The 17,749-nt window shown below is 41.0% G+C and overlaps 1 protein-coding gene across 3 annotated transcripts in view; it reads left to right on the forward strand.

Annotated features, from left to right (window-relative positions):
* The first annotated feature begins 305 nt into the window (after window positions 1-305).
* The window catches only part of LOC126996027 (uncharacterized), a 53,643-nt gene continuing 36,199 nt past the window's right edge, over window positions 306-17,749 (forward strand). For 2 of the 3 annotated variants that reach the window (XM_050856018.1, XM_050856020.1), the window contains exon 1: window positions 306-394. In XM_050856018.1, coding sequence (XP_050711975.1) covers window positions 381-394 — 14 coding nt within the window. In that variant the 5' untranslated portion in view covers window positions 306-380. Of the gene's footprint in view, window positions 395-6,765; window positions 6,916-17,749 lie in introns of those variants that run through there. The other variant, XM_050856019.1, reaches the window with a different exon arrangement.

The following is a 17,749-nucleotide window of genomic DNA, read 5'->3' on the forward strand; positions in this document are numbered from 1 at the left end:
CGGAGCCGTAGCTATTGTCAAAAACCACCAATAATTAACCATTTCAACGATAGCTATAATTGAAGGCAGTTATCGGGGTCAAGGAGGCAGTTTTTGGGTCGGAAATCGGCAAACATAGAAAGCTGAGTACGACAATCTGGCACCGTTGGAGGGGATGGCCTTTTCCGATGACGCAATCCACGGTGAACCTAAAGAAGGGGATTTTGAACTATATTAGACTACATGCACACTAGTAATTCTTTCATAAATCAAACTAGTAAAATAAAACATACAAGTGTGGTGCCGTATTCACCGGGAAGGGTATAATCGGTGTGGCAGTTGGAAAAAGAACCATCGGCCAAGGTCAACAAACCCGCCGAGCCGTTCAAAAGCCGAGGAGGATGCACCGCGTCAAGTGAGTACCGAGGCGGCCCTTATTATTGCGTTTCCTTGACTCGTGTGTGTGCTTCTCCCTGTGTTATGGTTGGGAAAGGTGAGGGAAGGTACGGAGGGTAATGAGGGTGTACAATAAGAGGGACGAAGGGGAGTTGGGAGCCGAGGAGGAGTGGCGGCGTGGCGGGCACCTGCCAGACAAGGGATCCTATACATTGTTCCCAAGGCCACGGAGAAGCTTCACCGGGTTTTCGTGGGTGATTCTTGCCGCCCATGGTGTAGAGGTCGCGTAAATCTGTCGTTCAGTTCACTTCAGTAGTAGGCATAAGCCTTGGCATCGGGTCCCACAAGGCTGTTTCTTTTGTTGTGCTGCAGTTCATGTGTTTTTCTGCGTCTCGCTTTCCAGATAGTTTTAATATATTCTTTTCTTTCTTGTATATCTTTGATTCTTTGTTCACCAAAAAGGAGTGATTCTGCTATTATTTATTTGTGTTGTGAGAAATTAATTGTATGTTAAATTTGTTTCTGATATCTTCATAACCTGTACATTCTAAAAGAAAATGTTCTAATGTTTCCTTGTCACAGTCATCATATGGACACTGCTCACTCTTTCCTTGGTAGCCGTTAAGATCACCCAGCAACTTCTATGAGACTTCAAATGGGCTAAGGCTAGAAGTAACGACGGGGCAGCAGGGCGACTCAATATGCAATACTTCCTGCACTCTTTATCCAGCACATGGGAAGGCGGTGGCTTACTAACAAAGCGGCGATAGGTTAGGTTAGCGGCGTAGAGCCTCACAAGTGAGACTTTATTGTTTGTTGGGTCCAAGCTACAATCAGGATGAGAGTATTTTTATCTGTGCAGTAATATCCCCATAGTTGCAAAATAAGCATCTTTGGTTCAGCATGACTGGTTTTCTAACATACTAGGAGCAACAAAAAGGCATAATGAGATACTACAAGCAACAAAAGAGCTCTCACTGTAAATAGGAGGCAGTTCTGGAAAATCACTTTACTCCTCCATCATTTACCCTTAGGAAAATAATTACCGGTAAAACTCCAGAATCACACACAAATCAATGTGGCAGAAAGGCCACTGCATACTGAACCCAAGTGTTACTACTTCACTTCTTTTAAACTAACAGAACCTCACTAAAACCTAACCGAGAGTGAAGTAACCTATCACCACTAAGGATAGTAACCAATCACCATAAACTAGTAGCACACCGTTGCTTATAAAGTTGTTCATATCTCAAAAAACGAGTAATTTGTGATGGCAAAGCAATAAAGCAGTGCGTTGTTCGTACACAGTGTTTTATATAGAGCAAAAGCGTCTTTTGTAGTGAGATGAGCCAGCTTCTGGAAAAATACCCTTACACCACCTGGTTGTGGGGAGGGCTGTCCAGACCAGTGAAACTGTGAGGTAAAAGTACACATTGCACTGATGTTCTTCAGTTGAAACTAAGTAATCTTCTGCAATACTGTAGGTGGAATTCAAATTATGTAAATAAATTTAGGTGTAATAGTGTTTGACAGTACAGAGTCTTGGACTTGACATCATTCTTTTATGACGATAGGTTAAATATAATTTCAACTAGGTGATTTGATAACTATTTAACAGATACCATTCAGCATGGAAAACTTTCTATCCAACACAAAAGGTATGAGCAATTAAAATGTCCTTTTGATTGCTTTTAGAAAGTTATGGCTTCATATTATACTTTAGTACATGTGTTTTGTTCCTTAAATGTAATATGTAGGTGAGATATTGTCTCTTGGAGGCACGGAGTGATTCTCCAGAGTTACCCAATATGGACTTTCAGATCCTACTTCTCTTGAATTCCAAGTTCACTGCTGTCATTATGACAGGTAGGTAGGTAGGTATACACAAGACAGGAAGGTAGGTATAGATGTGAAATTGAAGAGATAGATGGATAGGCATACACAAGTGAGCGGTAAATGGAAGAGCTTGGTAGGTAGGTATACACAAATGAATGAGAGGTGGAACAGATAGGTACCGTAGGTAGGTATGCGTGTATACACAAATGAGAGACGGAACAGATGGGTAGGTAGGTTTAAGCAAATGAAGGAGAGATAGAAGAGATAGGTAGGTATGGATACAAAAAAAGAATGGGGGATAGAAGAGCTTAAAGATTAATATATACAGTACTTTACATATAGTGGTATGTATAAATTTTCTATCTCCTCAATATGCTAGTAACGGTCTCATTTCAGTTACTTCTCATTTTGTCTATTGCCAAACCCATGTATGTAATGATCTGAGCCAGTGAATAAGATAGGTACTACATGAAGAAATATATGACAGAAGTAAAGGCTTGAAAGAAAAATATATGACAGCTTTTAACATGCCTTATTTATTTTAATGATGTTTTACTTTATCTCTTTTTTTCCTTTGATTTTTATTTTTTCTCTGTGCATCTTAGGTGTGTTGAGTTACAAGTTTTTGGAGCTTATAGTATTTGTTTTCCTGTCTCTACCTATTGTATGGTGATTGATAATAGTACCTACTAATAATGATAATGATAATAATAAGAATAATAAAAAGAAGAAAATGACTAATATGAATTCTTCTCATGATTTAGCAATGTTTGGTTTCTACCTCTTATATGAGTAATAATTTTTGTTCTCTGGTAGGAAGTATAAGTATAGTCACTCTCATGTAGATAGATTAGTAACAATGCACACAAAAAAACAGCAGATGATAATAACAAAACAAAAAAAATTATCTCATGGCAGTAATACCCACAAAAACAAGAGATAAGAATTACACAAAACATAACTAGTATCATTTGGTGGGCGGCTTTACCAGTCCCACCTAGTTATCTCTCCTTGGCGCCCCACGTTCTAAGGCTAAGCTATTATCTCCCCTCCAAGCGTGAGAGGATGTGGGTTGTTGCTGTCCTACTAAAAGGAGAGATTAAAGGAGACCAGAGTGGCGGGGATGCGTTAGTTGTGGTGAAGGTATATCCGGCGGGGGTTGTGTGCGTATGGGAGACTGACTTTGGCTCATACGCATTGTTCATTGACCTGTGTTTGTGTGCTGTTACTGTTTTGTGTGGTTGGTGCTGTTGTGGTAGTTTTGGGTTAGATAAAGTGTTGATTGTAGTCTTCGCCATTGCTTGTGTCGTGGATGCATGGTGAGTTGTTTCTTTTTGTTTTTTGTGGTTTTCGTTGTTATTGTTTTATTGTTTTCAACCTTTTCTCTTATTATTATTATTATCATTATTACTATGATTATAATTTTGATTGTTATTATTTATTCTCTGTCCTATTATTATAATAATGATATATTATTATTATTATTATTATAATTGATGTTGTCACTTCTGCTGTTGTTACTATTGTTCTCCTCCTCCTCCTTCTACTGCTACTACTACTACTACCGTTACCACTACTACTGTTACCACTACTACTGTTACCACTACTGCTATTACTACTACCACTTGTACTACTGCTACTACTACTACTACTACTGTCACTATTATTTCTACTACTACTACTACTACTACTACTGCTGCTGCTACTACTACTAATCTTACAACTACTACCACTACTATTACTACTACTACTTCTACTACTACTACTACTATTAATTCTACTACTAATATTACTTATACGACTACTACTACTACTCTTACTACTACTACTACTACTATTACATAAATGATACCTCCACCCACGTTTATTTTCCCGACACATAATCATGGAGGGCTCCATAGCTTGGAGGTCATTAGCCCCAACTCTGTTAGCTAACTACTATTTCTACTACTACAACTATCACCACCACTGCCATCACTATTGCTATCACCGTCATCATCAGTAATGCTCTACATTACCTTGCATTATTGGCCTAGTTATGACTGACAAGGATGCTGAGGACAACATCTAGTCCGCTATTAATAATACCACTCGCGCCTCCCTCGTGACGGGTTGCGAAACATTCATGGGCTGGTCAAGGTGGCGGCAGGACAGCTTCACCCACCGCCATTTCCTGCGCTTCCAATCCACACCGTACCCTTATTAGTTTCTGTATCCAGGCGTGCACGACGGGAATGGCGAAGGGCGATTTTGATGTTGCTATTATTTGCGATTAGGTGTCTTTGTGCGCGAGTGGTTGAAGATATCGGTGATAATCGTTATATTATTCGCGGTTTCATTGATTGTGATTGCGCACGGGAATTTCCACTAAGAAGAAAGTATACTGAGAGGTCCTTGTTGCATATTACACTTTGTTCTGCTTATGTGTTTTTCATAGTCATACGTAAGGGAGTATAACTAGAAAACGGTGAGCAGTACTAACCCTTTCAGCGTTATAAAAAAAGTGCATACTATCATTGTTGCAAAATAGATGTTCTACGGTTTTTTTAGCAATACTGGTGAAACATAACTTGAAAATGGTGATCAGTATTAACCATCTCAGCGTTACAATTAAACGTTCATATCATCCTGGTTGCAAAATATCTAGTCTACGGGTTTCTTAGCAATGCTGGTGAAAATATAAACTTGACAGGAATGGTCAGTATTTTTAGTTGCACCCATATTTTTACTTTTTACGTTTTATATCCATTTGAAGGTTCATTATATTATCTTTGTTGTAAAATATAGCGGACGCGTTTTCTTTTTAGCCATGGAGACGAAAATATGTCTTGACAACAGGGATCAGTATTAGTAGTTGGCTACCCCTTAATTTTAGCACTTCTGTTGCAACCCGGATTCATTACTCAACAGGCTCATTCATCTTAGTCTTGCGAAATATAGTGTAAGCGCTGGTGTTTATTTACTCATTTATTTAGCAACAGATGAAAATATTGTTCTCCTTCTGCTACTACTACTACTGTTACCACTACTGCTACTACTACTACTACTACTACTGCCACTATTACTTCTACTACTACTGCTACTACTACTACTGTTACCACTACTGCTATTACTACTACTACTACTACTACTACTACTACTACTACTACTGCCACTATTACTTCTACTACTACTACTACTGCTACTACTACCCTTATTTTTGGCACTTATGTTACAATCAGTATTCATTCAAAGGCTCATAATATTGTCAGCAGAATGTATAGTGTACCGTACGCGCTTTTTCTCTCGTTTTTAGCCATAGAGACATATATTAACATTACCCTTAGTTTTATGTTCCTTTACTCCCCATATCCATTAATCAAAGCCTCATGTCCTTGTTGCAAAATATAGTGTACGAGTCGGTTGTTATTTATATATTCATTTATCTTTTTTTCCCACGGCCGAAAATATATTAGTAGTACCCTTATTCTTAACTTTCATTTGCTCCCCATACCCATTAACTCAAGCCTCATATCACTGTTGCAAAATATATAATGTATGGGTTGATTTATATTATTTATGATTGATTGATTGATAGTTTAATTTTGCAAGTAAACAACAAAGGAGGAGGGAGGACCATGCCATCCCAACCCCCAGGCAGTACAGAGTGTGATTGTACAACTAAGGATACATGTGGAAGTAGCACCAGGAAACTAAAAAGATACAATGGTAGGGGATAAGTGCTAAAAAATAAAGGCCTTGATTTAGTCAGGGAAGCAGACATAAGGGACATATATATAGTGTTTGCGTTGATTTGTTATTTATTTATGTATTTATCTATTTTTCTAAGCCACGGACGGAAATATAACTTGCAGACAGCGCTCAATATTAACAGTAATCTTATTTTATTGCACTCCTGTCACATCCCATATCCTTCAATGGCTCATCCTCACCTTTTCAATGCATAATATCGTACGTTAGCTCCACCAAAAGACGGATTATCATGCACATGCACCTGGGAAGCGAACCAATGGCGGAGAAGGAAGAGGAAGGAGGGGGGGCGAGGGTGTGATGCAATAGGGAGAGAGTTGCCGGGTACTGTTATATATCGGTGTTTATTTTGTCAATACCTGCATTTTTGATATTGAAGCCCTCGTGAAACTAACCTTGATGGAGAAGTAGAGGAATAGAAAGAGGAAGAGGAGGAAAACGATGAGGAAGGAAGGAGAGGGAGAAGGATAGGCGGGGGGAGGGGGGAAGAGGGATAGTTGAGTTGCCAGCAGTTGTATTTCCTCGTTTTCTCATCTCAAACACCTGAATTTTCATGTTTTAATGCATTGGTAACAGTGAAATATACGGTTTGAAAATTTGGTGACATGGGAAAGTTGACAAAGTGGCGAGGAGGTGGAGGAGATGGAAGAGGAAAGATGTGGAGGAAGAAGAAGAGAGGAGGGAGTGGACGAGGAGGTGGAGATAAGGGAAGGAGTAAGGGGGGGGTGAGTGCGGGCGCCGGTGTGTCTGACTGTGATGTGTCAGTGTGGTGAAGTGTGTTGGTGAGAGTCCATAGACTTTACCTGTGCCTTCCTCCCCGCCACCACCACCACCACCTCCGGCCTCCACCTCCTGCTACTACTACTACTCCTACTGCTGCTGCTACTACCGTTATATCTACCCCACCCCTTGCTTCTGCTGCTGCTACTACTACTACTACTACTACTGCTGCCGGTACTGAGTGAGGGAGAGCTCTTGTGTTTACTGAATGAATGAATGGTGATTAAAGGGAATATTAATTAATACTGTCTACTACTACTACTACTACTACTACTACTACTACTACTATTACTATTACTGCTATTATTTCTGTCTTCGGTTGTCAATGAAGAAGAGAAATTGTGTTGAACTGGATGAATGGTGGACAAAGAAAATTACTACTACTAATGCTACTTCTACTATTACTACTACTACTATTACTGCTATCATTTCTGTCTTCGGTTGTCAGTGGAGAAGAGAAAGTGTGTTGAACTGAATGAATGGGGGACAAAAAAAAATACTACTAATGCTACTACTACTACTACTACTACTATTGATATGACTCATTCTCCTTCTGCTCATTCTCCTGCTTATGTTACTGCTACCATTGCCTCTTATCAGTGAAGGATGTTGTGTTTGAATGAGTGAAGATTAGTAACACTTGCAACTACAACCACTACTATTACTGTTACTATTGCACCTCTCTCCTTTTATCGTTACTACTATTTGCGATACCAGTGAGATAAGAATTGTTAACCATCTGATCTAATGGAGGAGAGAAAGAGTTCATGATAGCAATATTATTTGTTTCCAGTTGGTTAAAAAATGTCTTTCACCATTATTTTGATCTTTCTTCCTTTTTTTTTCCCTACTATCCTTCCTTTATCTAGAGACTTTTTTTTGCCCAGTGAGATAAGATAAATTGTATCTTTTTTTCCCTACTATCCTTCCTTTTAACTAGACTACTTTTGCCGCTACCAGTGAGATAAGAATTAACAATCTTCTTTTTTTCCTCCTATCCTTCCTTTTATCTAGACTACTTTTGCCGCTACCAGTGAGATAAGAATTGTTAACTATCTTTCTTCTTTTTTTTCCTACTATCCTTCCTTTTATCTAGACTACTTTTGCCGCTACCAGTGAGATTAGAATTAACTATCTTCTTTTTTTCCCTCCTATCCTTCCTTTTAACTAGACTACTTTTGCCGCTACCAGTGAGATAAGAATTAACTATCTTCTTTTTTTTCCTACTATCCTTCCTTTTAACTAGACTACTTTTGCCGCTACCAGTGAGATAAGAATTGTTAACTATCTGATCTAATGGAGGAGAAAGTTTTCATAACAGCAATGATATTTTCCCCTTGTTTCCCCTTGGTTAAAAAAAAATTACTTCATTATTTTTTAGCTTTTTCTTTCTTTTTTTCCCTCCTATCCTTCCTTCCTTCGTGCCTGCCTTCCTTCCTTCCTTCCCATGAGACTGCTGATTGAATCCTAATTGTCTGTCTGTCCTTGGTTCATGATTTGCTTCCTTTATCTCTCTGATGCTTAATTTTCTTCTGCAGCTCAAGGTCTGAAGTCGGTTATATTTTATTTATGATTGTAGTTTTCCTGTGTGTGTGTGTGTGTGTGTGTGTGTGTGTGTGTAATAAGGGGAGGGGGTGATGGTGGTGGTGGTTGTGGTTGTGACGTCAGGGGCACACTATTGAATTCTCTCTCTCTCTCTCTCTCTCTCTCTCTCTCTCTCTCTCTCTCTCTCTCTCTCTCTCTTCAGGGGTCACTGCACTCGCTATCAAGGATATCAGGGCGCGAAGAGAGAGAGAGAGAGAGAGAGAGAGAGAGAGAGAGAGCAAACTAACAGCAACAATAACATAATAAACGGTCTCACTTTTTACAAATTCTTTCGCTTCCGTGCTAAAGTTTTAATACCCTCTCTCTCTCTCTCTCTCTCTCTCTCTCTCTCTCTCTAAAATAGACACACCCGAGGCGGTTCTGACATTTCGTTAAGATATATTTAGAGAAGAACCAACCTTTTCAGTGAGAGAGAGAGAGAGAGAGAGAGAGAGAGAGAGAGATTCTGTTTAGATTACTTATGATTTGATGTTCGCTTCAGGTGTGTGTGTGTGTGTGTGCGTGCGTGTGTAGTTGAATTTTTTTTTCTCCCTCTTTCTCTCTGAAGGTTAAGGTCGACTCTAATCGTTGTGTATTTATGGGTCTCTCTCTCTCTCTCTCTCTCTCTCTCTCTCTCTGGCAAATATTTCCTCCCCAGCTTTCCTGCCACCTCGCTTTCATATATTCCTCCTCCTCCTCCTCTTCTCCCTTCCTCCCTCCCTCCTCCTCCTCCTCCTCCTCCCTTCCATTTCAATTGCCTGCCTTTCCCTTTCCTCCTCGTCTTTCTATCCTCTCTTCCTCCTGTCCTCTTCCTACTCCTCTTTCATGTCTCCTTCCTCTTCCTCCTCCTCCATCTATTCTTCCTCTTCGTTTTTCTCTTCCTCACCCTCTTACAGCAATATAAAATTCAATCTATCCCCCCCCCCCCCTCCTCTCTCTCTCACTCTCTCTCTCAGACTATCTGGAGCTTGTGTAGGCAGAAATTTGTGTGTGTGTGTGTGTGTTCTTATTGGATACGGAGCTGTGTGTACCTTGGACGTGTGAATACCTCTCTATATACGGAAATATTGTGTTGCATAACCTTGTGTATGGCGGAGTGTGCGTTTTTATGTGCGTGTGTGTATACCTGTTTCCTGTGTGCGTAACCTTGTATGGTCTATGTGTAGGTTTTTGTGTGCGTATAGTCCCTTATGTACGGAACTTGTGTGTGTGTGTGTGTAGCCTATAGTTCCTTATGTACGGAACTTGCATATATACATAGTACATACATACACACACATACATACGCACACAAGAGGGTCCATATGAACAAAACTCCTACATGTGTGCGTAAATAACGTCTAAATACCACCCTGTGTACGGTTATGTGCGTATCGCGTGCCGGGGCCATGTGTACCAAATTACATGGGGGAAAAGGATGTGTGTGTACGTAGAATTGTTGCGTGCGCATAATATATGATTTGGCGTCGTGTGCGTATAAATGTGCGTAAATTTGCCGTGTGTACTTTTCGTAATTACACCTATGTGCGTATTTTTTCGTGTGCGTTTCTCCCGATGTGCGAATGTCATGTACGTAGAAAATATCCTATGTGTACTTTTCTGTGGGTCGATTCTCCTATGTGCGTAATTTCATGTGTGCGAAATTTTCACGTACACGCCAAATCGAAATGTGCGTCTCCGTATGTGCGTAAAATCGTAGGTAAGCGTTTTTTTCTTTTCGCTATGTGCGTAAATTTTCAAAAGCGAGATATTGCGTGTGCGTCAATGCCAAATTTGTGTGCGTTTTTTCGTGTGCGCAGCGGGCGGGTTTGGTGGTGCGATCCGTTGTCTTATGTACGTCAGTGAAAGGTGTACATGTCTGACTGGGCGGGGCTGCTGAGAGGGGGGGGTGAGGAGGAGGGAGGTGACCTTATGATGAAGAGGAGGAGGTGGAAGAAGAGGAGGAGGAGGAGGGAGAGGAAGACTACCACCTTTTCAACTCTTCCTCCTCCCATTTTTCTTCCTCTATCTCTCCCTCCTCCTCCTCCTCCTCCTCCTCCTCCTCCTCCTCCTCCTCGAAACATCTGTAAGGAAAGGCTAAGGTGGAATTAATACCTGTGACGTAATTAACACCTGGAATACGTACCTCACCTGTGCTTTTGGGGAGGAGTCCACTTGGAGGGAGGGTGGAGAGTGGAAGATTGTGGATGGGTGGCGGGGGTGGAGGGAGGGAGGGAGAGAAGAGGGGGGAGGTGGGGGAGAGAAGCATATAGACAGGGGGAGGAAGAGGAGGAGGAGAGAATATGGAGAAAGTAAAAGAGAAAACACAGGTAAAGTAAATGGAATAGATGGAGAATAGATGAAGAAAGTAAGAGAAAAAACAGATAAACAGAATAAGGTGGAAATAGATTGATTAAGGAGCAGGAACGAAGAAAATTTGAGAGAAAACAGGTAAAAAAGAGGAGTAGGTAAATAGACACAGAGAAAAAGGTGAGAACAGGTTGACTAAAGAGCAGGTGAAAAGGTAGACAGGTAACCAGGTAGACAGAGGTATACCAGGTGTGGACTCTGGAGCAGGTGTGGACAGGTATGTGTGTGCCGTCCGCTGCCAGGTGAATCGAAAAAGGTAGTCGCTTGGGAACCCCTTTATATACTCCCGCTTTGATGGGGGATGGGGGGACAGGGGAGCAAAAACTGGACGTGGTGAACGGGGGAAGAAGGACGAGCTGGGGAGGAGAAGAAGGGGGAAGCAAGGTGACGAGGTTAAGACGTTATGGGGAGGAACAAAACAGACAGAGAGGAAGACATAGACAGAAGGAGGAGTTAGGAGATGAGAGAAGAATGGGAAGAAAATGACAGACAGATAGAAAGACAAACAAAACAAAAATAGATGGGATAAGTGGAAAAAAACCCCAGACAGGAGAAGAGGTAGACAGTCAGACCGGACAGGAAGAAGGGTTAGGATAGAGGAGGAAGGAAGGGAAAAGACAGAGGTAGACAGATAGACAGGAAAAAGAGTTAAAAGTTAAAAGATGGGAGAAGAATGGAAGGAAAAAAACAGACAAAGAAAGAGTGGTTAGGAGATGGGAGAATGGAGGAAGAGACAGAGAGGTAGACAGACAAAGAATGGTTAGGAGATGGAAGGGATGACAAAGACAGACATTAAGATAGACAGACAGAAAGAAAAGGGAGAAGAAAAGAATGAAAAGACAGAGGTATAATTATGGACATACAGATAGAAATAATGGTAAAGAGATGAGAAAAGAGACAAAAAAAAGGGAAATGGAAAGAAAAAGAGAGACAAAGGATGACTGGAAGAAGGAAGAAGAAAGGCAGGGACAATAAAAAGGAGTTTCATTCGTTTGTAAGTTCGTTTTACGGCTAACAAAATAAGAAACAAAAGAGGGGGAAGAGAAGTAGAAGGAGGGAGGAAGAGGGGAGCGGAGGGAGGGGGAAGGGAGGGGAGATGGTGTTTGGGGGAGAAGTTGATCTTGGGGAGAATGAACAATTTTGCGACGTAGTACATGTGTGTGTGTGTGTGTGTGTGTGTGTGTGTGAGATCGCCTTGTTGTTTGTTTACTTAAATTCGACGTGTCTGTGTGTGTGTGTGTGTGTGTGTGTGAGAGAGAGAGAGAGAGACAGATCGCCTTGTTGTTTGTTTACTTAAATTCGACGTGTGTGTGTGTGTGTGTGTGTGTGTGCGCGTTATTTTCTTGTTTATTTACTTAAATTCGAGGTTTATGTATGTGTGACGTGAGTGGGTGTGCTTGTGACGTGTGTGTGTTTTGCTTATTTTTGCATAATATTGGAGAGAGAGAGAGAGAGAGAGAGAGAGAGAGTAAATATTTTGTGAGATTAGAGAGAAAATTAAACCTCTCTCTCTCTCTCTCTCTCTCTTACCCTTAACCCATGATATATCGCTCAGTCACTCTTCAGTATATCCTTGTGTCCCGTTATTTGTCATTCAAAGTTATTATTAGTCTGTCTGTCTATCTGTCTGCCCCATACGTCTGTCTGTCTTAACATACCTCTATATCTGTCTGGGTCTAGAATTACCTGTTGGATGGATTTACCTGTGCGTTTGGTGTTTCTGTTTGTCTCCCTGTTTGTGTTTCTTTTCACCTGTCACTTTCTGTTTGTTGTTTTGATGTTGAAATTTATCTCTTTCTGTCTATGTATCTTTTTCTCTGTCTGTCTCCTATCTATGTATTACTATCTGTCTCTTTCGGCATCTCTGTCTAAGGTTCCTGTCTATTCATGTCTATTTGCTGTTTTTGTATGTCTTGAATAATAATTTTGTTTGCTTATCCACCTTTACCTGTCATTTAATTTGTCATTGTGATGCCATTTAAGGCTTTAGGCTTTTTTGGTGCTTGTTTAATGATATCTTGAATTCTTCAGCCTGTATTTTTTTTGTTTTGTTTTATTTCACGTTTATATTTGATCCATTTATCATTTCATTAGTCTGGGTTTGTCTGATTCCTCCTCCTTTTTATCCTCCTCCCCTTCACCTTCTCCTCCACTTCCTCTTCTTCCTTTCCTTTACTATATTATTCCTCCTCTTCTTCCCGCCAAATCCTAAGCTACACAATGAGACAGAAATCCTTGAGGTAACATTCTCCCTCCTCCTCCTCTTCCCCCTCCTACACTCCTTCTCCTCCTCCTCCTCCTCCTCCTTCGTAACCTTCAACCTGTACATTGACAGTTTGCTGTGTGTGTGTGTGTGTGTGTGTGTGTGTGTGTGTGTGTGTGTGTGTGTGTGTGTGTGTGTTAGATTTGCTCTGTACATAATTATCTAAGTCCAGTGCATGTTTTTATTTTTTATTTTTAGCTGTGTGCGTACTACAGAACCCGTGTGTGTGTGTGTGTGTGTGTCTTTTTTGCCGTATATGTGTCAAATCAGTGTTACCAGTCAAAAACACAACCTTGTCCCCTTCCTTTGAGTTGGTAACACTGCCGAACGTGCATGGGTGTGTATAGGCCTAGGCTGAAAGTAGGCCATTGTCAGCCCGTGATGATGTAGGCCAGTGTTGGAAAAGGCCAGGCAATTTCAGGTTTGTGTTGCGTCAACCGAGTTTAGGCGGTGGGCGAGGCTGGCGGGTGACGGGTGAAGGGAAGGCGGGTGGAGGCAAGGACTGCCGGTGGAGGGTTGTAGTGGTGGAAGGCGGGTAGTGGGGGTGGAAGGGGTGGGCGTGGTAGTGGTTGTAGTAAAAGGATGAGAAGGAGAATAAGTAACACAGTAGGCCTTAACCCTCGCTTCTACGGATTTCGATATAACGAATTTCGCCTTAAACGAACTTTTTAGCCTTTCCGATATGTTCGCGTATTTACTAAACAAGTTTGGTAATAAAGGTGTTATGTTCGGTGGTCCATCAGCGTAACACAGCGTTCAGTGTGTAATAATAATTGTTGTAATATCCCTTCATTTCTGTAGTTGTTTTTTTTTTTTTTTTTTTTTTTTTTTTTTTTTTTTTTTTTTTATATATATATATAACTAGAGGTAAAACTTTCATCTGATGTAACGAGCAAGCTTTGTTATATACGGAAATGGTCGGAAATAGCGAACTTTAAGCTTTTATAAGGTACAAAGTTTGTTATATATCTAAATTCGGATCCATTGGATATAACGGATTTTCTGATATGGCCCTTCCCCCCAACTGGGTCGTTAAAGCGAGGGTTTACTGTAGCCGTATAAGGATCATCATCATCATCATCGTTATTATTGAGATCCATTAAAGGGCATCAAAGGGGAAAAAAACCCATTCAAGTTCGTATTTTGAAACTCATCGGCGCCCCACTTCGCCTGTTTGAAAAGCCTCACGTAGAAGATGCTTTTTTTTATGGATTGTTTTCGGATGCAAGTGATAGTTTTACCCGACTTCCGCACCTTGAACGGGGAGAATAAAACCATGAAATCCCGGTTAATCTTATCTTACAGCCTAGGCCTTTACATACCCATACACGCTCGGCAGTATTACCAACTCAAAGGAAGGGGCTTTTATTTATTTATTTATTTATTTTTTTACTGGTAACACTGATTTGACACGTGTGGGCCTGGGAAATAGTCGTAAGGGGAGCCCGGTGCGTTTGAGAATATGGACCACAGACCTACACGGAGTCCCCTCGATGAGTAGACCTAATGGGAAATGAGTGACAGTAGAGCAAGAATAAAGAGGGATGGGGGGGGGGGGGTAAAATCAATACCTAATGAGTTGACAGGCGGGTGCTGACTTGCTTGCTTGCTTTTTTTTTTTTTTTTTTTTTTTTTACAGCACAGACAGCAACTCGAGGGCAACAAAAAGATGTAAAAAAAAAAAAAATAGCCCGCCAACTGTAGCTCTCATACAATGGTAAGTATAGAGTGTCCGAAAGAAAGATCAATTTCGGATGGAGAGGTGCCTTGATACACTTCTTGAAAGAGGTCAAGTCGTAGGCAGGAGGAAATGACTGTTAACCCGGTAGCTGCGGGGTCATGTTTCTTAGGTTAGGTTAGGTGAGGTTAGGCCCCTCTCGGCAAAATAATGAGAAAGAATCATCACTCACGCAAACCATTTCATAATTACATATCAACGCATTTGTGATCAGTTTATGCATCATCTATCTTGGGAGGTTTACATCGTGGCAGAAATTTGGCCCGTCGCTGGTACACGGTAAAGCCACAAATTTGGCCCATCGCTGGTACACGGTAAAGCCACAAATTTGGCCCGTCGCTGGTACACGGTAAAGCCACAAATTTGGCCCGTCGCTGGTACACGGTAAAGCCACAAATTTGGCCCATCGCTGGTACACGGTAAAGCCACAAATTTGGCCCGTCGCTGGTACACGGTAAAGCCACAAATTTGGCCCATCGCTGGTACACGGTAAAGCCACAAATTTGGCCCATCGCTGGTACACGGTAAAGCCACAAATCTGGCCCGTCGCTGCTTCCGGGTTAAGCCTTAAACTTATCGATGTCATAGTAAACCCACACTAGCAGACGATTGAGTTGTATTTTTAACCAATATAACTCTATCGTCTGCCAGTGTGGGTTTTATTTATACATCAAGAAATAACGTCAATGTCAGCCGCTCTATCCTTATGAATGTCAACAAGAGAAACAGTCTGATTCGAAAATACATTCCACATTTTAACCTAATTGCGGATAAATGCTCGTTAGTTAGTTAGTTGCGGGGAAAAAAATGTTAAAGAGCACGCTTATTGAATTGTTAACTGTGGCGTGCACGGCGAATAGACTGAAAATGAGGCGATATCGCGCTTTGAAAATTATTGAAAAAAAGCGTTCATTAGTATTACAATCTTAAAAGAAAACAAGACCAAACCATTCGACGTAAAAGTGATGTAGTAGCAGTAGTAGTAGTAGTAATAAGAGTAGAAGTAGTAATAGAAGTAGTAGTGGTGGTAGTGGAAGTAGTAGTAGGAGTAGTAGTAGTAGTAGTAGTAGTAGTAGGAGTAGTAGTAGTAGTAGTAGTAACAACAATAACAAATCCAATACCCAAACATTACCTAATACGTACTTTGAAGATGTCTCTCTAAACACACGCGAGAGATGACCCGACCGGTTGAGGAGCTGTGTGTGTCTGAAAGCAGCTGGGCCTCAATAGTCTATCTGTGTACTGTCTGTCGGAGGGGATTGGCGTCGATGATAAGGGGGAGGGAGATGGTGGTGATGGGGTGGTGGTGGTGATGTGCGCGTGGCTGGGCAAAGTGAGAGCCAAAGTTGCATCATCTAAGTGCGTGTTGTTCTTGTTTTCCACGCCGCATCCTCGTTCTGGCGGGGAAACACACACACACACACACACATACGCGAGTCACAAGGGAGGGTAAAAAATATTGTGAGGATGAAGGAATTGCAGATGTGTTTACCTATTTTCGTCTGTTTGTGTTTATCTTTGACGTCACGTGTGTTTACCCCCCCCTCTCTCTCTCTCTCTCTCTCTCTCTCTCTCTCTCTCTCTCTCTCTCTCTCTCTCTCTGTCTGTCTTATCGTCTGTCTCGTCATTCTTTTTATCCTTTGTTGCTTTTTTTTTTTTCCTTCCTCTCTTGTTGCTAAGCTTTTCTTCTCTTGGTCACATCCTCTGTCACACGAGCCTTTGTTGTTGTCATCAGCATGTCATTAGTGATTGTGTGTGTGTTGATGGTGTTGTTGTTTGTATTGTTTTGAGTTGATGAATGTGGTTACTTTTGTTTGTCTATATTACTGCCGCCCTTCCTTTTTGATAATTGAACAGCTAACATTTTTTTTTCGTTTCTATGTTATTCCCTCTTTTTATCTTTCCCTTTTTTCCTCTTTTCCATGCTTTCTTCTTTTTTATTATTTCTTCCCTGTTTATTTTTTTTATTTTCTTTCCATATCTCTACTTTTCTTAGTTCCCTCCTTTCTTCTCTTTTCTTTCTTTATCTATATTTATCTCTTTTCACCTTCCCCTTTTTTCCTATTTTCCATGCTTTCTTATTCTTTTTGTCCTATTTATTTATTCTTTCCCTGTTTATTTATTTTTTTCGTCCCACATCTTTATTTTTCTTAGTTCCTTCCTTTCTTCTCTTTTCTTTCTTTATCTGTATTTACTCACCCACCTACCTACCTACATACCCACCTACCTCCCTACCTGCCTACCTAGCAACCTGCCTCATTGCGAATTGCGTAGTTCCCAATCATCTTCTCCACGTTCCCCGCACACCCTCTCGTCTCTCTCCCTCCCTCCCTGCAGCCCCCTTGCACGTGAACACCAACAGAACCTTCACCTGACCACGTTAAGACCGACCAGACCACTTACGTCACACACACACACACACAGCATGTTCACCACGCCCGGAAACACGTGTACATTAACCTAGACACACACACACACACACACACACACACACACACACACAGTTGAAGAGGATGGATATTCAAGTGTATGCTATAGAAGAGAGAGAGAGAGAGAGAGAGAGAGAGAGAGAGAGAGAGACGTTGCGTGCAGATAATAATGATAACTTTTTTATATATATCGTACAAGTAATTACGAAACTAACGATGTTTGGTCGAGGAAAAAATCTGTTACACTCACTGAAGGAGAAAGAGGAGAGCAGAAGAGAAAAGAGGAGAAAAATAAAAGGAATAAAAGAAGCAGGAAAGGAAGAAGGAAAAAAGAATTGCTACTGTGCTGTGTTTGTGTGTTTTTGGTGTTTTATTATTCCCTCCTCCTCCTCCTCCTCCTCCTCCTCCTCGTCGTCCTCCAAGTCGTATTGCTTTAATGCTTTCGTCCTTCATGTTCATTTATCTTCATCATCTTTTATTTAATTTTTTTTTATTATTCTACATTAAATCTTTCATCTTTTTTTTCTACATCCAAATTACCCTTTTCCCTTTTTATTACACATCTACCTTCTACTTGTACTACTACTACTACTACTACTACTATTACTACAACTACTACTACTACTACTACTGCTACTACTACTA

The sequence above is a fragment of the Eriocheir sinensis genome, chromosome 9 (genome assembly GCF_024679095.1).
Source record: "Eriocheir sinensis breed Jianghai 21 chromosome 9, ASM2467909v1, whole genome shotgun sequence".
In the NCBI taxonomy this organism is placed as follows: Eukaryota; Metazoa; Arthropoda; class Malacostraca; order Decapoda; family Varunidae; genus Eriocheir; species Eriocheir sinensis.